The sequence below is a fragment of the Anopheles stephensi genome, chromosome 2, assembly GCF_013141755.1.
Source record: "Anopheles stephensi strain Indian chromosome 2, UCI_ANSTEP_V1.0, whole genome shotgun sequence".
NCBI lineage: Eukaryota > Metazoa > Arthropoda > Insecta > Diptera > Culicidae > Anopheles > Anopheles stephensi.
The window spans coordinates 73,585,407-73,612,041 of NC_050202.1; the positions used below are offsets into that span (position 1 = coordinate 73,585,407).

General features: G+C 51.2%; 1 protein-coding gene across 8 annotated transcripts; it reads right to left on the reverse strand.

Moving 5' to 3' along the window:
* LOC118503589 (ankyrin repeat and KH domain-containing protein mask) lies at positions 1 to 26,014 on the reverse strand. 8 transcript variants are annotated; one of them, XR_004905196.1, is made up of 19 exons: positions 24,806 to 26,014; positions 18,258 to 18,296; positions 17,193 to 17,328; positions 17,018 to 17,110; positions 16,866 to 16,926; positions 16,633 to 16,789; positions 16,248 to 16,547; positions 15,429 to 15,843; positions 13,612 to 15,326; positions 13,006 to 13,530; positions 11,922 to 12,933; positions 11,544 to 11,671; positions 11,131 to 11,424; positions 10,787 to 11,056; positions 4,520 to 10,696; positions 2,574 to 4,430; positions 2,300 to 2,452; positions 1,994 to 2,206; positions 1 to 1,246 (listed from the first exon to the last, which is right to left on the reverse strand). XR_004905196.1 is itself a non-coding variant. In XM_036037033.1 (18 exons), the coding sequence occupies exons 1-18, from the start codon at positions 25,856 to 25,858 to the stop codon at positions 2,177 to 2,179; spliced, it is 14,415 nt and encodes a 4,804-aa protein (XP_035892926.1). In that variant the 5' UTR covers positions 25,859 to 26,014; the 3' UTR covers positions 1,308 to 2,176. The 8 variants fall into 8 exon arrangements, 7 of the variants coding, with proteins under 7 accessions (XP_035892926.1, XP_035892929.1, XP_035892931.1 ...); XM_036037033.1 differs by lacking the exon at positions 1 to 1,246 and having other exon boundaries at positions 1,308 to 2,206; XM_036037036.1 differs by lacking the exon at positions 1 to 1,246 and having other exon boundaries at positions 1,818 to 2,206; positions 17,018 to 17,107.
* Positions 26,015 to 26,635: the final 621 nt, after the last annotated feature.

Here is a 26,635-nt window from a genome sequence, read left to right on the forward strand (position 1 = left end):
TTAACATTCGAAACGGCTGCCGATCGTCATTAGATAACTCGTTAACGAAGAAGCCTGGTGGTTATTATTGGGTAGGGAATTACTTTTAATACTTCCACTCACACCTCTATCCATACGCTTGATTCTCTATAGCGAGCTAAAGCATATTTCTTCCTCGCTGCTGCTGCTGCTACTCGGTAAAGCGTTCGTTCTTTGCTGCTTTGCGTGTAAGCGCCAAATCAAGTGCCAAATGGCTCCAGCGTTCTCTCCTCATCCTCATCATCAGTATCAGTTTTGTTAGCGTACATGTCACTTCTACTTGCGCTGCTAGTTCCACTATTGCTACATCAGTTTTGCTAAGCTACCCGAAACTACCGCCATCCTGCGATCGTTAGCTGAAGCAGCTTTTTTTTCTCAAAACCCGGACCACTTTATGTGAGTAGCTTCGGCCATTTATCTAAAACCGTAGATTAGTCCTAGAAATTCAAACATACCGTGGATGGTACGGTACATGGTTACGGGATAATAATCAACTACGGTAATTACCACGCTTGGAGGGTTGGGTGGGTGATTTATCGGCAGCACTCCCTTTGCCCTCCTATCGCGGTAGCGGGTTTCTCTCTCTCTCTCTCTCTAAGTAGTGCGTCTCGTCCACTGTTAGGCAATCATATTCAATAGGCTCGAGCGTAGTGTTTTACTGTGTGTGTCTGTTTCAAATTTCTTACGCGCGCGCTTTTAGCTGACGGTAGAGCATCCAAGGGTAGCTTTATAAGTGATAGTATTAATGATAAGAGTAGTGTGTAATGTAGGTAGGTAGATATTAATCTAGTAGATGCTATTAGTGTACTGGTATTATTAATCCTTTTCCGCGTTCCTTTTTTCCCTTGCTGCTGCTGCTGCTGCTATGCATTTGGCTCTGGTTTGATATTGTTTTGTTTTTTTTGTTTTCCTCTACATCAGCAACACGATAACGATCACATCACTAGAAGCGTGCGAGACGGGGTACACAACATCGCGTACGTACCCTTCTTACCGGTTTGCCGATTTGTTCATACTGCCACCAGACGAATCAGCATGGATGAGCTACGCATAGTGTGAAAGAGGGGGATAGGAAATAGGAGATCTTCATCTTCGTCTCCAAACGTAAAATTGATCTGTGCTTGTATCGGAAAGCAGTATATAAGACACACACACACGGTTGAGATTAGCGTTCATCTTGTTCATCCGCATCATTTCGGTACGCCCTCCTCAAAGCGGTCTCTCGCTCCTATATGTGTGTATATAACGGCAGGTTTAAGAAAGAAACGAAAAAAAAAAACAAAAAGAAGCATTGCGATACACTGTGTTGACATATATTCTTATATTCCATTACCCCCAAAACGAGATGGTGTGCACATAGTAGGTGTGTCTTTTAAATTTATACACTGTAAATGAACATTGTGTGTGTGTGTGTGTTGCTTTTCGCTTATTAACTGTAGTAAATTAGGGGTGGAGAGGGTATGTGTACGTTCAAACGACTGAACAACAAGAGAAAATATAATAATTGGGAAAACTAATTCATTCCGGGTATGCGCGGGTACACACACACACACACGCACGAGGGCGATTAAAGTTGCCTTTTACTACCACCTTTTCTCTGCTTTGTAGATTCAACCGCCTTTTTGCCGCTTCTTATACGTTTTCCGAAGCACATCAACGATTCGAATCAACTACGCGCGCGCGCATTTGGATATTTCCCGGCGACGGTAGGCTACTCAAAATCAAGGAAGGGCGGCAAAGGGGGGTACGCGGTACTGACCAGCTGATCATAGTCAGTGTCGATAACGTGTGTGTGTGTGTGTGTGTGTGGGAGAAGAATTGATATTGTATTTTAAATTGTGACTCATCGCCAAACCGCTCGCCACCAACGTGGATGTGGTGGAACATGCAGGAGAAAAAGGTTGTGGCCAACCGACCAAGCAGAGCGAGAGTAGCCAGCCAGCCACCAGAACTGTGTGCCACAAACACAACTTACCAAACCCAACACGCGCGCAACTTCTTTCTGCTGCTAACTAGTTCCTTCTACTAGGCTAAACCCTTTCTAATTGCCGATGATGGCGCCCTAAAGAGAAGCGGGGACCGGTTTGTTTCCGGTGTACTGCTGTTGTTGGTGTGTATCGTTAGCTTCTCGCATCGCACAACTGTCCGGCGTCTGCCTCTAGTGTCCCGACCACTTTTGCGACCAACCCTGCAACGGAAGGAAAAGGAAAAAGCCCTTGATTAATGACGATTGCTCTTCGCTGTTGTCATCTCGGGAACCGCTCGGGTTGCTCAAACTTACATGCTTTTCATGTTCCCACGGTGGTCGCAGCTCTGCCGTTCCCACCATATCGTTCGATGGTGTGAATGGATACTGCATGAAGTTCATGTTCGGTTGATTGGGTCCGCTCGGTCCAGCTCCACCGATGGTGCTATGATAGTCCATCTGCAGTTGCTGCAAGACGGTGGAAGAGAAAAAGGGGGCAAATTGTTGATCGTAGTTTTGGTAATGGTGCTTCGCTAAAGTAATTCGTTTTATCGACTCTGTTCGCCCCGGCCGGCGGCGCACTACTCACCTGGAAATGATCCGGTATGTGAATGTCATCCATGTACTGTCGGCCCATTCCTGCCGGTGTAAGCCACGGCAGAGGAGGCTGCTGCTGCTGCTGCTGCTGCTGATGCTGCTGTTGCTGGGAGCCTCCCAAACCACCACCACCACCACCCATGAACTGATTTTTGTCCATACCCATCCACGGTTGGTTGCCGGCAGCCGCTGCCGCAGCTAGGGCTGCGGGCGATGCGCCACCGTTTATGATATCCGGCCCATCCAGCCCAACGTAGGCCGTCACCATGGCAGCGTTGTACATGTTGCCAGCAGCATTGTTTCCGGCACCACCGGCGGCCCCCCCGCCACTGCCACTGCCCACCAGACCAACGTTCCCGTTGCCGCCATACTTCCAGGCCCGCTCGGTACCGATGGCGCGCGGCAGCTTCCGCGAATCGTCCATCATCGACTGCTGCTGTTGCTGCTGGTGGTGGTGCTGCGCCACCAGTCCGCTCACACCACCGTTGATGGTGTGCTGCGCATTGCTGTTGTTGTTGTTGTTGTTGGGCGATATGTTGTTGGGCGAACCGCCGGCTGCGACCGTGGCAGCATTCAGTGCCATCGCGAGCCCATTCTCCATGCCCATCAAATTATCACGCTGCAGGTGGCTTAAGTCGGACGAGAACCAATTGTTTCCGCCGCCCGTCGCGCCACGATGATGCATTCCGCCGCTCATCGGAGGCGGTGGACCTCCGGTGCCGCCGGCACCATTACCGCCACCACCGTGCGGTGGCTGCTGACTGTTGGGGCGTCCCGGTGCGAGGCTGTACGACGACATCGACGGATACTTTCCTCCACCGCCCATGCCAATCGGCGGTGGCGGATGAAACATTCCAGATCCTCCTCCACCACCACCCGCATTATTCCCACCGTACGGTTGATGGTTATTGGCCATACTCATCTTACCCGGCTGGTGCTGCGTCGGCGGCATAACCGATGGACCGATGCCACCGGAGAATGCCGACGCTTTGGGATTGAGGCGGGAGATCGGTGGCAAACCAGCGTTCCCGTTGCCACCGAGACCGAGGTGCGGTTGGTAGGAGGATTGCAGCGAATCCGGCGGCCCACCGCCAGCTCCCGTACCGTCGTACATTAGTGGCGGCGGCCGAGAGCTACCGACGGGTGGTTGCTGCGTATGGTCGCGTCCACCGGCACCACCCAGATAGTCGGGCGGACCATTTCCACCTGCCGGATGGCGCATATGCGCGGACATGTTCATCATCGAGCGCAGCATGCCCAAACCAGCTCCAGCTCCTTGCCCACCATTACCATGCATGGCGGAGGATGGTTGAGGCTGCGCCGGTTTCATACCGACATTCGGTGGCTCATTGGACGACTGGTAGGATGGTTGATGGTGTTGCTGATGTTGCTGACCACCACCGGACACGGATGACGATACAGACGAGGAGGCAGATGACACCGCATGTCCACCACCGACCATGTTCACCACTCCGGCGTCCCGTGAAACCACTGCGGAGGATGAGCTGGGTTGCTGTGGTTGGCCACCACCTCCCAGGGCAGCGAGGGGAGATGTGCTGTTGCTGCTGCTGCTGTTCGCACCACCCAGTATATGGCCTAACCCTCCTAGCGACTGTTGCTGATGAGAGCCAAGCTGCTGCTGGGACTGGAGATGGAGATTTAGATGTGCTCCATTGGCCTGCTGCTGCTGCTGCAATGCTTGGTGCATTGGAGGTTGCTGCTGGTGCTGCTGATGCTGATGCGACGACATGCTCGAGGATGGTGGAGTTGTTGCATTACTCGAAACCTTCGAGCTCACTGGCGAAGAAATGGCATTTCCCCGGTATCCCGGAGCCTTCGAAGCGTCAACCTACCAAAGCAAAGAGGCACATATGTATCATCAAACAAATCGGTTAGAGCGTTTTCAACCCCCCCAGTCACTATCTAAATTCAACATACCTGCAGAGTAGGCGGGTTCTCCATGAATGTGCCCAAAACACCACCCCCGGTCACACCACCCACACTGCTGCTATGCTGCTGATGATGTTGCTGATGATGATGTGGCGCCATATTACCGTGCGACAGATGGTGATGCTGTTGCTGATGGTGATGACCACCGTACAGTGGCGGTTTGCCAACATCGCCCCCCACATTGCTGCCGGCCCCATTTCCACCCACACCCCACTGGCTGTTGGTGAACGGGTCGTTAAACAGCGAATATACGTTCGACGGTGGAGGCGACGGTGGTGGCAGCTGCTGATGATGCGGTCCGATGGGCGGTTGCATCTTCGTGTGCAACTGACCACCAATTGTGGGCGAAGTTGCGGATGGTTGCTGATGTTGCAGCAGGGGCGATGGTGTGGTAACGCTACGACTTCCAATCGGCCCGGTCGTCACGGACGACGATGTTGACGAGGCGGACGACGACGAGATGGTCGACACGGAACCAACGGCGGACGACGACGCTGCGGACGATGACGGTGGTTGCCCGATCGGGGTGATTGACCGACCGCTTCCCGGTGCTGCAAGTGGATTCGCTGTGTTTGGTACGCTAATGGGCGGTAATGGCGGTACAGCGGATGCTTCCACGATCGTTGGCCCCGGGCCGCTCGTCGCAATCGGTGGAATAAACGACGAAATCTTTTGCTGTCCGGCACCGACCCCTCCTCCCTGGCTTGACTGATGCGAAGAAGAAGCACTGGATGAAATCAGATGGGAACCGGTCGATGGTGACACTGCTGTACTGGCGTTACTACCAAACGGTACGGGCAGGCCCGCAGATCCACCACCTTTAGCAGGCGATTGCTGTACTTGCGCCGGGGCACGGCCTCCGATAACTCCCACTGCTGGTTGCTGCTGCTGCTGCTGCTGCTGCTGTTGTCCTTGTTGCGGCACAATGGCAGCCGCATTCGAACCACAGTTGCCAACGGAACCGGAGCTGGGGAAGGCTTTCTTTTGACCGTTTCCGTCGGATGCGACCAGTTTGGCGAACGATCCGGCCGATCCGCCGGTGCCGTTGCCACCATTCGTACCACCTGCCTGTGGTACTGCTGCTGCTGCGTTGGAAGATGCTTTGAGGTTGTTGCTATTTTTCGACTTCATCGATTGCATTCCCACACTTCCGAACGGTGCCGTCGCTGCACTGCCACCGGCACCCGATGGCCCCGTCGTAGCAAGGCCTGGATGGTGGAGCGGTCCCTTCGGACCACCGCTAGCCGAGAGCACGATGGAGGACGACTGTTGCTGCGACGAAGCGGCCGGCTGTCGCTTGGAATCCTTTCCCTGTCCGGCAGCAGAAGCTGCAACGGCATATGGCATGCTGCCGCTGTTGACGGTGGCACTATTGCTGCTAGCAGCCGTTAGTGCGCGGGATTGTTGCTGCTGTTGCGCACTTGTCGAGGATAGGAACAGATTCTTGGTGGTCGATGTCCGTACGGTGGCGTTCGAGTTGGACGCGATCGAACCTTGAGTGGACGGAGTAGTCTTACTGTTAACCATTCCACCCATGGTGCTTCCGGTGCCAGCGTTACCTCCCACTGAGACGTTTCCACCGGTGGCACCAGCATTCGCCGACTTGCTAGAAGCACCGAACACACTCTTTCCACCTTTGGCAGAACCTGTTGCCGGGTGGTTGCCGGCGGCGGCGGCAGCGGCCGCAGCAGCTGCTGCTGCTGCGGCTGCAGCCGCTGCTACACCACCGGATGCCACAATAGCCGACATGGTCGGAGCAGCACCATTCGTAGGAATAATCGCTGCAGGCACGATGACCGGTGACTGCTGTTGTGCCGAGGGTGCCGAGGACGGCATCGACGACGTGACGTTCTGTCCGGCCGTCGTTCCACTGGTGGCAGATGCTGAAGACGATCCGTAGCTTTTCTGAGCCGAGCTGCCGCTGCTAGAGCTGTGCTTGGGCAGCATTAGCAGTATATCCACGTCCGGGTCCTTAATGAGGGTAACGATAAGCGAGTGTGCTTGTTTGGTCGCTTCCTGCGAACCTTTGATAGTGATCGACCGGTCACCCTGACTCTTGCCTTGCTTTTCCACCTCGATGTGCGCCCCGGTTGCGGCACGGATGGCGTTGATGTTGCTTCCGGCTCGGCCTATGACTCGCGAAATCGCATGCACCGGCACCTGCACCTTGCGACATTCCATCGGCGAGGAAGACGATCCGCTGCCGCCTCCTCCGCCGCCACCACCGCCACTGTTGCTTCCGCTGCCACCGCCACCACCACCACCAGCACTACCACCACCGCCGCTGCTCTGCTGTACTGAGCTCTTGCGAACGACCTCTTTCCAGCCTTCCTCACGCTTTACACCCATCGACGAGTTGGTCTGTGAACCTGCGATTGCATTCTGCTGCTGCTGCTGCTGCTGCGACACACTCATTCCACCGGCATGTTGCTTCATCGGACTGGCGGACGACATCTTGCCGTGATGCCCGTGATGATCCTCACTGTTGGCCGTGGTGTTGTAAAACGTTTTGTTGCCGTGCGTTTTCTTTCCACCAGCATTGGCGCCTGTGTTGTAATAGTTACCACCAGTTTGCAGTTCATCGTTCTGATCCGAGGTGTGTCGGTTGCCCGAACCGAAAACGATAATCGATTTGCGATTACCCGGCACGCCGGTTTGCTGCTGCGAAGTCTGATGCGTTGCACCACCACCACCACCGGCCGTACTGCTGTTGCTTCCCGTCTGCTGCTGCTGATGGTGATGATGGTGATGATGATGATCATTGGCGGATGATTTTTTGCTATCATTCTTTGCTGTTGCCATCGTCGATAGGGCACCGGAACGATCGTGATGATCCTTCGGTGCAACGTTTTCCTTCTCGAGCGTTGCCTTGTCGCGCTTTTCTCTTCCGGCGCCGCCGCCGCCGCCACCACCACCACCATATTGCTGTTCCTTCTCCTGCTGCTGACGTCGATTCTTTTCTTTCGAGTTTTTATCCTGCACCACAGCATTACCGTTCGACGACACGGACGACGATGCGGCAGCCGACCCGGTTTCGGGACTTTTCGATTGGCGATTATTGTTGCTGATGCTTTGCTGCGCACTGTTGGACGATTTGCCACCACCAGTGGACGCGCTTGCAACGGCAGCGGCCTTGGCCGCACGCGCTGCACCGGCAGCATTCGTGGAAGCGATCGTACCGCGGGCCGTTTGTGCCTGCTGCTGCTGCTGCTGTTGCTGTTGCTTTCGCTTCTTGTTGTTCTTCTTCTGCTCCAGGGCGCTGTTGCCGTTCGAAGAAGACTTCACCTCGGAGCTGGAACATGAGCCCAAACTGTTGGCATCGATGCCGGAATCACCTTCCTCCTGCACCTGGTACGGGATCGACATGGGCCGGTACTGGTACAGCTGCCCATTGTTTTGCTGCTGTTGGTGTTGCTGGCGCTGCTGATTAGCGCTGCTGCCAGAGGAGGAGGAGGAGGAGGAGGAGGAAGAGGAGGACGATTGATTCGCTCCTCGTTCCGTCTCCTTATGCTTCTCCTTCTCTTTCTCCTTCTCCCGGCCCTTGCCTTCCTTCTCCTTCTCGCGGTGATTCTGCTGCGACTTGTGATGCGCCTGGGACGATGGATGGTTTGCATTGCGGTTCTTATTCTTGCCACTGTTGATGGCGGCCTGTTGCGTCATGGCAGCGGAGAGAAGCAATTCGTCCTCGTCATGCTCACTATCAACATCCTCCTCCTCCTCCTCTTCCTCCTCTTCCTTCTCATCTTCCGCCTCTTCCTCCTCGTCATCTTCGTCGTTGCCATCGGCCTCACCGTCCTCGCCCATCTCCAGCTTGCGCTGCTGCTCGCGCTTCTCCGCCCGGCGTCGCTTCTTTCTTTCCCGCCGCTTGGCCGCTGCCGCCTTGCGGCTTTCCTCTCGCGACCGTTCGAGATCGAGCTCCTTCAGCAGAATCGAAGCGTTAATGTTTGCCTTGGTAGCCTGCTGATCCTTGGCGGCACGAATCACCTTCACACAGTCGTGACACTTCTCCAACAGCTCCTGCTCGCTGATCGTGTTGATGTAGCGCGTCATCTCCTGGTCGGACGGGAACTGTGTTACCTGGCCCACCATCCACTTTACGACCTTCGTGTGGCCCTTGCGGAAAGCCGCCATCAGGCAGGACACTTTGCGATTGTCCTGCGAATCAATATCGCCGCCCGAGCTGCATAGCAGCTCCACCACTCCCAGATGTCCCCCGTTCGCTGCCAGCCAGAGGGGCGAATTACCTTTCTTGTTCTTCACCTCGACAAGCGCGCCACGCGACAGCAACAGCTCGACAAACTTCAGGTGACCCTTGTCGGCCGCTATGGTGAGTGCGGTGTCGCGGGACGATGGCACCGGGGCAGCATTAACGTCTGCACCCTTGTCCAACAGCACGCGCCCCACATCGATGTAGCCGCCCGAAGCTGCCTCCATCAGTGGCGTGAGGCCGGTTTTGGCCCGGTGCTCCACGTTCGCCTTACGATCGAGCAGCAGACTGACCACCTCATGGCGCCCCTGGAAGCATGCCAAGGTTAGCGCCGTATTGCGGTTGGTTTCGATCTGCGCGTTTATATCCGAACCCATGTCGAGCAGCAGCTTCACGGCCGCCACATGCCCGTTCATGGCGGCAAGCATGAGCGGCGAGATGCCCAGTTTGCTGCCGGTGCGCGAGTTTATCTCTGCGCCGTGCTGCAACAACAGCTTGATGATGTTCACGTAGCCACCGCTGGCAGCTAAGCTGAGCGGCGTGTAGTCGGACACGTTGCGATGCTCCCGGTTAGCGTTCATGCTAAGCAGCAGCTCAACCACCTCGTACCGTCCGCCCGAGCAGGCCAACGACAGCGGTGTGTCCTTGGTGCGCTCCGACTGTGCCTCAATCTCGGCACCGTTGCGCAGCAGCGTATCCACCACCTTCTCGTGACCGGCGGTCGCTGCCAGTATTAACGGTGTGAAGCCTTTCTTGTCCTTGTGCTCGATATTGGCACCGCGGGTAATCAGCAGCTCCACCATATCTTCGTGCCCACCGGCACAAGCGAGTGTCAGCGCGGTGTCATGGTTCGAGTCCGTTTCCGAATCCACATCGATCGTGCGCTCCGATACACCGGTACTGCCGGCCTGCGGAGGCATCATGCCACTGCCACCACCATGGAACGGTTGAACGGTGCCGCTTGGTGGAGGGATGTCCATCGCTCCGCCGACCGATCTCGCATTGCCATTGGTGCTGCCACTGTCGTACTGGTAGTTTTGCAGCTGTCCGCCTGCTGCTGCTGCTGCTCCAGCACTCTGCTGTCCGGCCGGTGCCTGACGCACCGCTGGCACAGCAGCCAGTCGGTTCTTTTCTTTACGATTTTTCTCTCCCTTTTTGCCACCAGCACCACCGCCACCACCTCCGCCCAGCTTTCCACTGCCAGCGTTGGCCGTCGTCGGCTGGTTGTTGCTGTCCATCAGCGCGAAATGCTGCGTTCTAACCAACGGAGACATCTCCTCGTCACCTCTGGCAGATGCGGCGACATGCTGCTGATGTTGGGGCGTTTGGGTAGATACCTGCATTTGGGCGTGTTGTAAACAGTGCTGCTGCTGCTGCTGTTGTGACTGTTGCTGCTGCTGTCCTTGCTGCGATTGATGCAAATGTTGCAACTGCTGCTGTCCCTGGGCCTGGGACTGCAGATGCTGCATTCGTTGCTGCTGCTGCTGCTGCAGTACCGCTGAACCGGTATGGCCAGCTGTCATACCCTGCGCGTGTAGTTGCTGCTGCAGCTGAGCGTGCTGGATGGCAGCGGCAGCTGCTGCAGCCGCTGCATGCGGCTGCATTGCGGCGATGTTGCACTGTTGTTGCTGCTGCTGCTGCTGCTGCTGACCAGCCGCCGCTTGTTGCAGCGATAGTGACTGCTGCGAATTTTGCGACTGCTGTTGATTATTGTTGGCTATCATGTTCATGTGGTCGTGCTGCTGATCTTGCATCATTTGCTGCTGCTGCTGCTGCTGCTGTTGCTGCTGCTGAGATTGCAAGGTAGGCAGCTGGAACAGTAGATGCACTTGCGACGCTTTATCCGCATCGACATTGAACACAAGCTTCGGCTGCTGGCCCGGTGCACCAGCACCAGCGTTCGCTGCCGGCGGATGATGCAGTACAGATCCAGATGCGGAAGCCTGAGATACAGATGCCTAAAAACGATTGAAAACAGATTCCATTCATTCTCTGGCTCCACTAATGTGTGTGTGTGTGTTTTGCTTTACTATCGTCTAATAGTGTACCTGATGTAGCTGATTAAGCAGCTGAATCGATTCCATCGAAAACTGCTGAGGATCCAACGCCAACAGTTGACCAGCGGTTTGACCGGTACGGTAAGCGAACGTCGGATCGCTTAACGTCACCATACCGGTGTCCTCCTCCACCGGAGACGATGTGCCGGATGTGATCTGATTCTGGTTGCCCGTCCAGCGCGTCTTGCAGAACGAGTTTAGCCCGATCAGATTGGCGTACACGTCCATTTCCTGGCATCCGAAGTTGGCGGCCATGTCCTGCTTTGGAGAGTGTCAACCACACAGTTAACATATTTCTGCGCGTTGCTCGCTTGCGTTGCGATTAGGTTACTCACTTGCAGTGCCATTGGAATGTCAGGGCATCCGTTAAGCACGTGGATCACATCGTCAATGCTGTCCACCCATTCATAGTTGTAGGTCGATTCGCGTGCCCCGCCGTGTGCTTGCGTGACCGTACCGTCCTCGCCGTGATACTGTTCCAGTGTTTCGTCCAGCGCAGGATAGATGCCACCAACACATTCGGCGATGCCGTCCGCATCCGCTTCCTCGATGTTAAACACTGGCGGCAGATGGTCGTCGCCCTCCTCCGCATACGGATGACCGTCGGCCGAGTCTCCTAATTTAATGGGCTGCAAATCGAAGATAGGAGGGAGGGTATTACAATACGATTCAGCGAGCAGCAAACCAGCCGCACAGGTCGTCTTCACGACTTGGCAAATGTGATGGGCAAATTCGAGCAAATACTTACATTACTGCCGCTTTTATGCTGAATAATGTTTTGCATGTGCTGGTGCACTTGCACAAACTCTGGGGTAGGCATTATGTCGGAGCCACTGAAGCTGCACAGGATGCGCGACAGCTCGGGATACTCCATATCTGAAATGCACCAATTAACAAACACATATACATAAATACAAAGCCGCTCGCTAAATCCGACACCGTCCGAACGCAAATAGCCCCATCTGGTAGGTAAGGCAGGACTAATGTGCATGTCCGTGTGGTGAGCTGGGAATAAGGGAAAGAGACAGGGGGAAGAAGGGGTCAATGCGTATCGGGGCGCGCGCGATCGCTGCACGCGCACTACTACTATTGTCCATTCCACCACTGGCCGTTCGTGGTACACTACCGGCATTGTTCATCAGCGCTGGCGGGGGTGAAGCGGGCGGTTCCAAGTTCGAGCCGGCCGGGCAGCTGGTCAGCGGTGGCGTTTCCGACGGCGATTTGGACGTGTCGCCGAGCAAGCGGTGCGCGATCTTGAGCATCAGCTTCCGATCGACCATCGCAAACAGGTTGAACTGGTTGTCCGGATCGATGCTCGACACGGTTCCACCACCGATCCCGCCACTGGTACCTGCTTCCTCTTCACCATTGCCATTACCTGCACCGGTGCCTCCATCGCCTCCGTCACCGTCGGCAGTGTTGTTGTTGGCGCTGGTGGTGGTTGTGGTGCTGCTGCTGCTGCTGCTGCTGCTGTCGCTGCCACTGGCACTGCTGTTGCTGCTGCCGCTGATGCTGCTACCACTGCTGATGGTGCTTCCTTCGCCATCTCCACCACCCACCACCGCATCACCGCCAGAGGGAACGATAACGCTGCCCCCTTCAACGCTGTTGGTTTTCGCGTTGCCGCCGCTGCCTGGTGCCGAGCTGTTGTTAATCTTGCCGCCCGACGAACCACTTTCACCAGCGCTGCTAGTGGTGCTGCTGCTGCTGCTGCTGCTGCTACTGGCAGTGTCACTACCACTGATTCCCCGCCGTTCGGCATTCAATGTTGCTTCTTTGTCGGCTAAACCAGCGTCGGCGATATCATCGCTCGCAACGCCCGTTGCACGCTTTGCTGCAACAGTGCTCGTGATGACGGTCGCCTTGGCGTGCGCTGGCGTAGGAACCGTACTGCTGTCAGTTTTCACCTCGGAAGCAACCGACGGTGATTCGGTTTCGTTCGCGGTAACGACGAACTCGCTCGTCTTACCCTCATTCCCTGCATCCGTCGCAGTTGGTGTCTTCTTTTCCGATGCTTTACCACCCGATGATGGCATGATGGTGGAGGGTGGCGTTACGGGCGACTGTGACTGGAGATTCAAGTTCGCCATCGACTGCTGCAACAGCTGCACATTCTGGTCGGAACTTGGAATCACAGACTAAGTAAAATAAAATAAAAATAGTTTGAGTTCGCTAATGTTATTTCAAATCCATCACATTCTTACACTTACCAAGTTGTTATAAATTGACACCATTGGATTTTGCTGCAAGACACCGTTAGCATTCCCACTGCCGCCGGACGAATTATTTCCCGCCAAAGGCCAGAATGGTTGCTGCTGCTGCTGCTGCAACTGCTGTACGGAGGCTGTGGCGGTTGCGACAGCCGCTGCGGCTGCTGCTGCTGCCGCCGCAGCTGTTTTGCGATTATTCTTGGCATCCTTCTTCGACACGGGCTTCACTTTTGGACGATCGCTGATGGCAGTGCTTTGTGACACTTCCGATGGGGCAGTCAGGGTGGTGCCAGTGCTGCTGGTAGCGGCCGGGCTGCTGCCGATGGTGGTAAGGCCACCCGAAACAACAGACGCACCACCGGCGGTGGCGGATGCATTGCCAGCTATTGTTGCTAGCTGATGATGTTGTTGTTGCTGTTGCGACGGAGGCAAGTTGCTTTGCAGATTGGCAAGGTACGATTCCGTGTGCGGCAGAAGGGTCGGTGGTGGACCTTTTGCATCACTGATGAACTGTATTTTTGCTTTCTATAAGAGCACGACAAAAAGAAACGATTAGCTATACGCTATCTTGTTGGGAGCGAAACAACGAGAGAACAGAACACTTACCTTCTGAAACTGGATCTCACTCATTTGCTTCTGATACAGCTCGTAATCAGAGCGCATTGCAACGTTGCTCACACGCGGTGGTGGCTGCTGTTGCAGCTGGGAAATGTTTTTCACCCCACCAGCACTGCAGCTACCATTGTTATCCTCGCCAATGGGATCGCTGCGGACTTGCTGCACCTCGGCACCGGAAAGAGTTGCCTCGAATGGCGATGGCAGTGCTACTGTGGGTTGCTGTTGCTTCTTGCGCAATAGGCTGCGCTGCTGCTTATTTCCTGCCGCTCCTCCAGCCGATGCCATCTGCTGCTGCTGCTGTTGCTGCTGAGTAACGACGTTATTGCCCTGCAGAATAATTGGTTGAGCCGCTTGCAGCTGTTGCGCTTGCTGTTGATGTTGGTGCAAATATTGTATCAGTTGTTGTTGCGCGACAACGGCTTGATCTTGCTGCTGCTGCTGCTGCTGCTGCTGCTGTCCGGCAATTGGTGGTGTGGTTGAAGATCCGGCAGGCGCTGCTGGTCCGCTGGTCATGCGGCGACCACGCGGACGCAACCCCATCGCCAAACCTTCGAGGAAGTTTTCCTTCGACAGGGGATCCTGTATTTCCAGCAGGTGCTGTGCGAGCACGGATGTATCGTTTCCGCTACTGTCCAGCAGCATGTTGGCCTGGCTTATGAGCTGGTGACTGTTGGCGAGCAGCTGTTGGTGCTGTTGGAGCTGTTGCTGCTGTTGCAGATGCGCTTGCAGCGCTTGCTGGGACTGTTGCTGCTGTTGTTGCGCTGGTGTTTGACTTTGCAACTGTTGTTGCTGCTGTTCTAACATATCCTTGCTTGGCAGTTGGAAAATTTGCTTGTTACTCACGCGAATCGCTTCCGGAACTTCGCGCAAACCGGGCGGACCGGCTAGCAACTGTTGCTGCTGCTGCTGCTGCTGCTGCGCTTGCTGCAGCTGCTGCTGGTGGTGCTGGTGTTGCTGATGGTTTTGCGTAATGATTAGCTGCTGAGCCTGCTGATGTTGCTGTTGCAGTTGTTGCTGATGAACCTGCTGTTGCTGCTGCAGTTGTTGCATCTGGCCACTGCTCAGCATGTTCTGTTGCTGCGCAGCCGCGTTCGCGTTCATTAGCGAGTGCGGATAGTCGAGCAGCAGCTGAACGACGCCGATGTGGCCACCCTTCGCTGCCTCGATCAGCATCGTACTGCTGTCCTTCAGCCGATGGAACGGGTCCGCACCATTTTTCAGCAGCAGCTCCACCACGTTCTGGTGGCCGCCGGTGCACGCTAGCGAGAGCGGCGTGTGATCGTTGTTCGTCGTATGCCGATTCACGTCCGCGCCCCGCTCGATCAGAAACTTCACGATGCACCAGTGCCCGGCACGGCACGCTTTCATGAGCGGCGTGCGGCCACCCTCCGACTCGTGCTCCAGCTCGGCACCGTAGTTGAGCAGGATGTCCGCCACCTCGGTATGGCCGTTTTCGCACGCGTACGTTAACGCGGTGTCGCCCGTCTGCGTCTGTGCGTGTACGTTTGCGCCATGCTGCAGCAGAAACCGCACCAAATCGATGTGCCCCTCCTGGGCAGCTTCCATTAGCGGCGTCGACGCACCGAGCTCAATATCTGCACCGTTTTTGATCAGATATTCGGCCACCTCGATGAAACCTCCGCAGCACGCTAGTGTAAGAGCCGTTTCCTGAGTTTCTTCCGTTTGAGCATTGATCTGCGCATCTGTTAAAGGTTAGACAATATTACAGCCATTATTCGCCATGGTTTCGGGTTTACAAAGAGCGTTGTTCCGGTAGATTGAGAAATAACAAAACAAAAACTTACTCTGTTGTAGCAATAATGCCACCATCTCTTCGTGACCCTCCCGAGCGGCCTCCATCAGCGGTGTGTAACCTTCATCGTTCACCTCCTCGATGTTGGCTCCGCGATCGATCAGCAGCATGGCCAGATCGACATGTCCACCACAGGCTGCTAGCGTAAGCGGCGATTCAAACGAGTCGGTCGGCATATTTACTTGTGCCCCCGAGTCCAGCAGCAGCCGCGCCACTTCGACATGCCCGTCCATGGACGCTTCCATCAGGGCCGTATGCATTTCATCGGTTTTATGCTCCTGGTCAGCACCCGCCTCCAACAGATAACGGACCATGTCTAGGTGGCCTTTGTAGCAGGCCAGTGTCAGGGCACTCTCCTTAAACTCGTTCGAATGTGTATTAATGCCGGCTCCGTGTTCCAACAGAATCTGCAAGGGAAGCGAAACAGCACTGTTAGTTGATCGCGCAGATGGAAACAACAAAAAAACGTGCGAAGAAAGCTATTTGGTCGCTGAAGTGTAAATCCATCAGATAAGATCAAATAAAAATCATTACTCGGTCACAAAAGCACGCACGCGGCTTCGCACACAAAGAACAGTGCTTCAAAACGAATGTTTTCACCAATCTGAACATCCTTAGAATCGGCAAAAGAAAAGCAGACTCAATAATGACGAGCAAATCAAGGAACAGGTCGTCTGTCAGCGTTGTTCTCGCGTTGCAAAAAGCCATGCAGTACAGTTGTAACACATTTGAGAGTTCTGTTCTCGGATGTAATCATGTGGACAATGATCTAGAGAGAGAGAGACAGAGTCTCTGTTAAACGCTACCGTACCTTGGCGACTCCGACATGGCCGGCGGAGGCAGCCTCCATCAGCGGAGTGTGTCCATTTTCGTTGTGATCCTCCACCTTAGCACCCTGGTCCAACAGCAGCTTCACTGCCTTTTCGTGACCGCCGGCACAGGCGTACATCAGCGGAGTGTTACCGGTAGAGGATTGCGCATTCACGTCCGCACCGTGCTTGAACAGCAGTTCAATGATTTCCACGTGGCCGGCCGAAGCTGCTTCCATCAACGGAGTGCAATCGTTCTTTTGGCCACGATCGTCGACCTGTGCAGACATCGCCAGCAGTACCTACGGCAAATAAACGAACAACAGTTTAGTGTGTTGCACTAAAAGCTGAAACATCTCTATTGCTGAGCCTTCTCGCGATACGCACCTGAGCCAACTCGAAGTAACCGGCGGAACATGCCAACGATAGCAACGAATCGCCCTCTTCGGTCGCTTCATTTAGCGAATTTCCTTCCACGAGCAATCGCCGCACAGTGTTTACGTCATTATCGGTGCAGGCCGCAATCAGCGAACGTGATAGCAAACTGTAAGAAGAAAAACAGAACGAAACCGAATAGAGTGAAATATCCTACCCTCCAAGTTTTCCCACCCCCAACTTACTTCTTATCCCTCGGACTGCCATCGCTAGATTTCATTCGCGTTAATGCGTGCGCTGCTTCGTCTAGAGTGGGGAGGGTGAGAGTAAACGTGAGTGTGTGTCTTAGCGAATCTGGCTTTACCGGGCACGGCTTCTATGATTCGTCGTCGCTTACCTCGTTCATGGTCGGTATCATCATCGTTCTCTAGGAGAAATTTTCCCGGTACCGTACTATGAACCATCTCGTCATCATCGTCTTCCTCGTCTTCTATTTGCGTTAAAAAACAGAAAGGGAATAATATGATAAACATTTAAACCTGACCATAATCTCTCGTAATATATACACATACCGTCAGAATCTTCATTATCGTCGGCATCATTGTCGCAACTGTCCGACTCATCCATGTCGACGTCATTCTCACAGCTATCGGAACATTCCGTTTCTGGAATTTCGCATGACGGCTGATCTAATGCAAAGTCGTCAACCTGAAAAGTTGCAGAAAATAAGCAAAATTTTATTTACCTCGTGAACTTTGAATGAAACGAAACTTATTTGTTAACGCGTCAAAAACGATGTGGTAAATTTGATTAAACTTCGCAAGCGTTATAGTGGCCTCTCTTCCTTTTTCGAACACAAAGGCCGCCACTGGAATTGCACTTCATTTTATAAAACAGTGCAAAATAGTTTCATTTGAATGTATATATGGTATGAAAAGCAACCTGTACTTTATCACTTGTGGGAAATACAATGGAAGAGCAAAATATCTATAAAATTGTTTAGCATTAGCAATAGATGAACTAATACAGGAAACTATTTTCAAACTCGATAATATCCACCTGTTTGAACAGAAAGTAATTAAAGGACTTTTATTCGGAATATTGTCTAGTGTTCTCGTTTGCTGGTTGCAGCATCTAAAGGCTCAAGATCGGCTGGATGTTGTTGTTGTTGTTGATTGTGAGTGGTAAGTGCACTGGCCCGGTAATAGATGATAAAATGAACGGCGACATTACTACAACAATTAACTGAAGGGTGTTTTTGGATCGGGTTTGATCATTGATTTAGGTGTACGCCCTCATTGCGGTTAACAAAACCGGGACGAAATGCGCCTTGGAACGTGGAATTTTCTTCGAATACTCCAATCAATAAATGCAAGTATGTTATGTGGGAAAACAAACCAATGCTGCTGTTAGTAAAAAAAAAAATTGAAATGATTTTAGTTTTCAGGTTGGAACTTCAAGTAACAAACATGCTCGTGATAAAAGCAACGGACATCGTAACATCAAGGCAGCTTAGAAGAAGAAAAAAACGCGCACACACGTACACAAACACACAAACACACACATGGAACGCGCAGGCCTCTTGGGGCAGGGTGGAAACCGCCCTGCTGCAACACGCAAGCAGCAACGACACTTACCAGCAGATCTGGCCTTAGACATAGGCAAGCCAGCAATATCTAAGAGGTGGAAAAGATTAAAGAGAATAAAAATAACGCAAAAATAACGTCAAATGAAGGAACTCGATGAGACAAAAAAAAAAAAAACGAAGAAAAGAAAAGAAAAAAATCACTCAACACACAACCCCTTTTTGTGGCACACGCACTGTGGCCTGGCCAATAAAAATATTGTGGAATTGTAAATATAATTATACTTTTGCAGTAATCAAAAAGTTTTGATTTCTTTAACGTTTCACCTTCTTTGTACAAAACGAAATGCAATGAACAAAAGCTGTTCAATGTACACAGCACACACTGATACAACTGTCTGGGTTTATACCACGAATTAGGGACACGATCTTGATTTAAACTATTATTTACGATCTATGTCTGCTAAGGTACGTTCATCACTCCGAACGATCTTTATTCGCTTTCACGCAGCAACACGAATGCCGTAAGTCTCTAAATTTAAATTCTTGCATTGACATTAAACCGGCGGGCTCGCAACCAGACACAGGAAGCAGCGATCTACCTGTCGGCATGCTGCGGATATGTAGTGTGATGTATGCAAGGCATTAGGTCGTTTGTTGTCGATAACAAATTCATTTGGATTGTATTGGTTATACAGAAAAACTATGTTTAAAGCGAGTATTTTGCTATGCATTTGCTTTACACTCGAGAAAGGCTGAACAAGAAACACCTTGCCACTAGCTAGACGCACATCTTATGAATCGCATATGTCATGTGTGTCAACACGCTTGTCCCCAAGTACATTGACCTCTCACTTGCGGTGGTAGGGTTTTTTTAAGTAGTAAGTGTGTGGCGTTAGGTCAGTAGCACTCTGTCCGGTATTATTTGTACAACCATTCCAGGTTGGTTCCAGGTGATCATACAAAAAAAAGTTTAAGTAATAGAACTAATAATTCTTAGTACAGAATTACATGGTAAGAAACCTATATTCCAGGGACACATAAATAATTCCTACGTTAAAACCAGAACTCAGTACTCCTTTGGATGGTTTTAGCTGGCGAAAGTTTTGCTCTGGCCTCAAGTATAATACACCTTTACTTAATAGCAGGAATATGACACTTGTATTTTACTTAAAACTGCTACTGGATATACTTCTGAGGAGTCGATATCGGGGGATAGGGTGTAGTTACACTAACCCACAGGGGATGTGCACTAATCCTTTACCTGATTTTTTGTTCAAGTGGATCAAATGGAAAATGCCCCTTCACATTACAAGCAATTGATTAAGATTTTGATAAATAACATTGATGGTTTTACCATCATCATTCCCCCCCCCCCCCCCCCCCCCCCCCTACCAAACGGTTAAGGTTCACAATGATGTGAAAAAGCAAGGCGAGGGCTTGAATGCGGTGAAAGATTGAATTAATACCCTCCTGTGTTGTCAAACCTTCTACATTTCTGTGTGCCATATCATAGCACATACACCATGAACCGAACGTTCCACGAGTGGCCCCAATTACCATCGCGGACATTGCATTGCCAACAACACTACTACTACTAGCATGGTACGGTCAACTTTTTTTCTTTTTTTCTCTCTCCCGAACTGTGCGTTTTAATCATAATTGCAAATATTCGATTACTTCCACTGACGACACACACACGCTTGCACACGGTCTATTTGAATCCTTCCGACAAAAAGGGTTAAAGCAATCGTTGTGCCCGTTGTGCATCGAGAGACTTCTTTGAAAGCTTTAATTAGGCATATTTACAGAGAGATTGCATTTGCCAAGTTGGTGTAGGTGTCACAGAATTAAAAAAAAAATGTATATTTGAGCTAGAACACACAATTGAATGCAACAATTTCACAACGCATTTCGAATAGCGTGGTGTGTGATGAATCATTGTTTTTACAAAAATCGCCCACACTTTGTTGACAGCAGTGCTGCCCGTTCGCGTCAACGCCCAGTCCACCAAAGAACCACAAAGTAATAAATATAGGTATATGCGGAGGGCAAGTCTATCATGCTAATGGGTCGTTTCTTATAACGGCTCTTGCTACTGTATGGCCATGTCGACCACTGAACCGTATGGCTTTATCGGCCCTAAATGTGTAGCAACCACCGGGACATGGGTTTCCGGGTTCCATATGATCGCTCGCTATCACACATCTAATGTTGTAATCATGAGACACATCTAGATGGGATATTGACGGCGAATGTGCGTTCATTTTCCGGTTTTCCGTTTGACAGCTGAAAAGACACTATAGTGTTACGAGCGCCATCTGTTGGATGGTATTTGCAGGCAAGCAATGTCACCTGTGCATGTATACTGCCATTGAGACCATGCTTCCGAATTGGTTCGATGTGCACCTCGTGTTTTTATTCGGTTAAACAAATAAGTTAATTTAGTGATTGCATGATGACAAGCGAAAACTATGCCCGGGGGGCCAAGTGCTTACACGCACACATATAGAAAAAACGCTTGCAAGTAACAAATAACTCTTTTTTCCTCTTGAAAGTTACGCGTCTGAGCATTTGTACTATAAAGCCGGTTAAACCAAATGCACATTGTACGAACAGGGTTCTTTTTCCAATTCGAGCATTCTTTTTGTTTTCCTCCTTCGTATTCAAGTCGCTGGAAGGAAACATATCTCGCTCGCTGCAGTAGGCAAGGCAAATTAACATAAACACGAATTTCACAATGATTGCAAATTTTCAATCTGACTTCGCGCTCTGCCCGTAAAAGCATCGATTTTCTGCGAATCAAATGCTCAAATAATACACACATTTCGATACAAAAAATGCATTTCACATTAAAAACGGCTTTTTGAGAAATCGATCACCGCTCACATCCCCTATAGGAAAGGAAAACAAATTGCAGGTAGCCTGAGCGAGAAAACGACAGATAGTGTTGTGTGTGTGTGTGTGTATTGAGCGGTGCGGGGCGAAGGCTAAACCGTGCGCTCTACACTACACGCCACACACATCGTGAGAAAAATGATCGAACTGAGAAAAAAAACGAAAGAAATACTGCAAAGAAACGTTGTCGTCTTGGTCGACCGTCGCCGCTTTGCCGTCCGACGTCTGCAATGGTAGCAGCAGCAGCAGCAGCACGGTATCCGTCGACGGAAGGAAGAGCGCTTTCACCAACACACACATACACTTGTATGCGCCCACCTATACCAGCGTTTGCCGCATCGGCTGCGCGACTGCGGAATGTGGAACGCATACTACTGCGTGCCGTATTTCCTGCTGCTGCCGCCGCTCTCTTTCAACCAATTAGCTTAACTTTATATTGTACATGTTGCGAGATTTTGTCCAGCGGATGTTAAAATGCAATTAAGACCCATAATGTGCCGCGTCGCGATTTGATTATGCTCTCGATCTTTTTGCTGGTCATTCCAACCAGATACAGAAGGTTTCCCATCAGCACAGCAGCAGCGAGTCTTCGAGACCCATCTTCCAGATAGCTCGCTATCATGTTACTAAACTTATAAGAAAATAAAAAAATAACCGTTCGGCAGTGTGAATAGGTGTTGTTTCGAACAGTCATTTCATGCAGCAGCACTTTCACGTTTTCTCCTTTGATTCTACGGTATGTGCACTATTGGCACAACCACCAGCATACACACACGTTCCATTGCCGGGGACCGCTCATCAATGTAGTGGTGCCGCCCTCTGTGTACGTACTTCCTCCGAAGGCACACTATACACACCATCGAAGTAGCAGCAGCAGCAGCTCAAAGTAACGTCATGGCATGTCTCCCTTTTCAATTCATTTTCTTCTTGCTTTTTTTTTGTTAGCCTATCCATCCGCTTCCTTTCGCCTTTTTTCGGAATCGATGCACATGATGCACTAACGTAGGCCGCAACCGCCTAAGCGGAATCACGTAACCCGCTGGTTCTCCTACGATTCTCCGCGTGCTGACGGTAATTGAATGTCACGAAGAAATCGATTGTAATTCACGCAATCATTGCTAATCAACCACGGAACGAACGCCAGCGGCCCGACAAAAATTCACGGTTCAGTTGATCGATGGCAGGGCAGGAAAAGAGCAGCGAAAACGCCACAGAACGAATGTAAGAAAAAATCACTCATTTCCCGCACACGTACAACTCACATTCACACAAACACACACGAGCGCACTTGCGAAAACTATTCTTCTTTTTACAGACATATTGCTGCTGCTGCTGCTGCTGCTGATCTTCCACACACATGACGTGACAGTGTGTTAGTGTGGAATGAACTTTTTTCCATCATCATTTTGACAACTCCTCCCAATCCCAATTGCACACAGATCACACAATTTCACGTGCGGGATTTAGTGCTACTTCTGCACTACCCAGTAAATCGAATTTGGTTTCTTCTGCTTCTGGGAACTACCAACTACACAACGGGAACCATTCATTTTGCACTCAAAAAGCACCACTAGAAGAACACACTTACACGCATTCGGGCTTCTTCCAGCACTCGCTGGTTGTGGTCGTCGTTCCGCGAATTTTGCTCTGGTTTGCATACCAGCAACTCTTCCACCTCCTCTTCCTCCTCATCTTCATCTTCTTCCTGGACTAGGGCACAATCTTTTAACCTTTTCATCGCTTCTTCCACCTCCACGCTCGACGACATCATGCTTCTTTCATCGCACATTCTACTGCTGCTTCGATCATCGGCAGCATCTTCTTCTGCGGTCGAATCGACGACGACGTACCACACCATATACACCGGACACGCACACACTAACGCATGCACGCACGCACGCACGCACGCACTACGGATCGCCGTTGGCCGTATGTAACACGCCGCGTGAAACTTCTTCAACTGGCTCCCGTGGTCTAAAAATTCTGCTTCACTAGTTTCCGAACGGCTGCTACTCAAGGAACGAGCACGGTCTCGACTGTTCCCCTTTTGCTGGCTGCGAGTACTACTCCCGACATAACTCACACATATACACACAACACGCGCGCATACGCTACATCTTCTGCCACAGTGACCGCTCTGTCAGTGTGTTGGTTTGCTTTGCCTGGTTTCGATCACACACGTTCACATGCGGCATACGCACACATACACACAGCTGCCATTACGCACACTTTGGCTGGCCGCACACAACTGCCGTCAATTGCTGGTGCTGCTACTGCTACTGGCCCGTACGGGTAAAACGTTTTACCAGCAGCGCTTTTGGGGCGGCGATGATGCCGACGAACGGAACGATGACTGACCACGACACTGCTGCTGCTCGACCCCAGCCAGCAATCCGTTTTTTCCCTTCGAAAGACCGGGTGATACTGCCGTGATCACCGTGTTCTACGTAATAAAAGTCACACATTTGCTGCGAAAAACACACTTCTCAGATGGTGTTCTGCTGTGTACACCTGGTGGGTTGTGTGAAAATGAGGCATGGACTACTCGATAGCGGTTCCGAAATGACTGCGTGCTGCGATTAGGTTAGGGCTCTGCTCGAACAAAAACTTCAATGGAGAATAGAAAAACAACCTCTTTTTTTGCCGAACGGTTTTTGAGATGGGCATGGTTTTTTATACGCTCTTTGTCTGCAAAAGAACAGTATTTTTGCGCACGCCATCTCGCTCGTTCTGAGCGGATTAGCACTTGGAAGGTTCTGTGCCGTAAAACTAATCCGCTGGCTACTTGGACTGGAGTAATCTTGAAAGCGCATCATGGTTGAAAATAACAAAATGCACTTTCGTAGATGCAGATATTCTAGACCCGTGCTTGTATGCTTCTTTTTCTACCCTTGAGAACACGCCCTTCTGGCATTCTGCTTCTCCGGCCGAAAGCATAATCATGCTTTTCGATGCATTCGCTTTATCTTTGGCTCATGGACAGGACGGACAGAAAGAGGAACAGTTGCCATCACTTGAGATCAGATTTCAATATTGCTGCCACACACTTCCGGCTTTAATTTGGGTCCATTTAACCCGGGTATGAATACAAATATATTATTGTTTGTCACACTAAGCCATAAGTAAGTTTAGAGTGTAATTTTCAATCAGTCCAAAAGGAGAGCATTAAGCACACATTTATCTCTGCAGAATGAAACTGTGCGATGACTCATTGCTAATGCAGTTTGCATACATCGTACGTTCAAGGGCATGAGCATTTTTTTTTATCGAATGTGAAGGAAGGAGAGTCAACTAATTGTCTAAAACGGCGTTCCGGAGGTTCATAAAATAGTGATGGCGGCACCGGTTTCTAACGCAAAAGGACCAGGTTCAAATCCCATGAGGACGGACAGCAGAACTTATTGGACAGATATGGGCAATTAAATTTAAAAAAGGCGTAAACGGTAGACCAAAGAGAAAGGAGAATTTCGAAAAGCATTTAACGCTAAAAGATAGATAACATGACCTGACCACATGGTGTTATACGTACGAATGTACAACAAAGGAATTATCATGATTTCGTCTTTTTTGTTTTTGCTACGCGAAGAGTGAAAGGAACTTTGTAGAATGTACGATAAAATGGGTTCTTAACAAAGTTGTGTCTAAACCTGTGTTACATACACCCTGCAAAGTAAAGAGTTTATAAAGGATGTAGCAATTTACCTCCGACACCGACTCCTCCTCTGACTCGGACGAGTCCGAAACGCGAGGCTGTATCTCGGAGAACGTCTCAGTATCCGACTTGGTCGGAGACGAGCTATTGCTGGTCGCTGGCGGTTTGCTGTTGTTGATGCTACCAGTCGTAGCGCTACTTCCGGTTTCTCCCGCTGCGGACTTGCAGCAATCGCCATCACCGTTAGCTTGTTTGCCGGTACCAACGCCATCGCCAGCTCCTGGGGCGCTCGTCGATCCCGTGGCGGCACCCACGAGCACGGCCGATGGTGGAGGAGCAGGCTTTGTTGCGCCTGCTGTTGTTGTTGTGGTGGAACTCTTCGGCGAAGACATTGTTTTACCATTATTTTTAGAATTGTTTTTACAAATCACGCTGCTAGGCAGCTGGGACCGATTCGGTTCGGACCCGACAGGCGGTACTGGGCAGCCAGCGGCAGCAAGTGTAAGCCTGCTCAGCGCTCCAGCCGCAGCGTCAGCTTCCGTCGTTACCGACAATGGATGCGCCGCCGTTCCTACGACCGATTCCGACTCGTCATTCGCATCCTGCTGCTGCCCCCCTGCATGCAAGGCCGCCGATGACGACGACGATGATGACGGGGAAGATGAGGGCGAAACTGTTGAAGAAGTGGTGGCCGTACCAGCAACAACGTCGACGATGGTAGTAGCAGCAGTAGCACCGTTTCCACTTGTGCTTGTTACTCCACTATTACCACTGTTGTCGACACTACCACCACCACTGTTGCTACTACTACCACCACCGATTGTGCTGCTGTTGTTGCTGCTGCTGCTATTGTTCTTTGATGTCGATGACGAAGTCTTGGCTGCTCCTGTTTCTGCTATTTCCTGGGCAGTGGAAACTAATGCCGCCGTCTCTTCTCCTTCCGATGATGTTGAGGAGGACGAAGACAACGAAGACGAACACGACAATGAAGGCTGCTGCTGCTGCTGCTGCTGCTGCAGCTGCGATTTCAACGAAGTCTGCTGATTCACTGATTTAACAATTTTCTCCCGGTTTTTCACTCCGGATTGTTCAGCATTCTGCATCTTTCTCTATGCGTCCCGTATGCTAGGCGCATTCACCATGCGTTTGTCACACTTTTCGTACGGCTACAATCACTTTTTACCATAGAAATTTGCTTTTTCATACGGAGCTTCCGTGCCTTCGACCGCCAGTAGAATTTTTCGCCATATTTTATTTTCTCCCCCTGCTTTCTCTCGCTCGCTCGCTCGCCCGTTCTGCTCGAAATATGCTCGAATATCCGCTTTTTTGGTCGCCAATCTGCTCGAAAGCCGTCCGCCCGTTGACAGCTAGTTCGCCCGTCCAAACGGCTCGTCACATCCGGAGCGAAGATCATGCGGTGGGGCAAGAAAATTCAACCCACTAGCGGCACTGGCAAGCAAGCACGGAAAAATCGAACGTTCCAGAGGACCGTTGGAGTGGGTATCGTTGATGGAAATTCGAGTGGAAATATTGGGTGTGTTTGATGTTTTAAACGCAGAAAATTACTTTGAACGAGTGCGAGGGAAACCACCGAATTAGGATGCTTTGAGATGCTGTAGAAACGGATGATATGAAATTTCCATCACTCTCAATATGAGGCCAACTTAAAAATTCATACTATCAATGGTGCGATTAACCATACGTTGAATATAAAACCAGTAAAGCCTGTGATTTAAAGTGTGAATTAATTATTTTATAAATAAATTAATTTAATTTTTTAAATTCGAATTGCCATCGAAAATCGTCTGTGGGATGTCAGTACTCGCCGCACTTTCAGATATACTGTGGCCTTTTGACGTTTCGTCTGATTTGACACATGA

Coding starts and splice junctions, on each gene's coding strand:
- LOC118503589 (XM_036037033.1), bottom strand. CDS start 25,858: ATGCAGAATGCTGAACAATCCGGAGTGAAAAACCGGGAGAAAATTGTT. Junction 17,111..17,192: donor CGATAATGAAGATTCTGACG/GTATGTGTATAT, acceptor TAACGCAAATAG/AAGACGAGGAAGACGATGAT. Junction 11,425..11,543: donor AGCATAAAAGCGGCAGTAAT/GTAAGTATTTGC, acceptor TTCGATTTGCAG/CCCATTAAATTAGGAGACTC.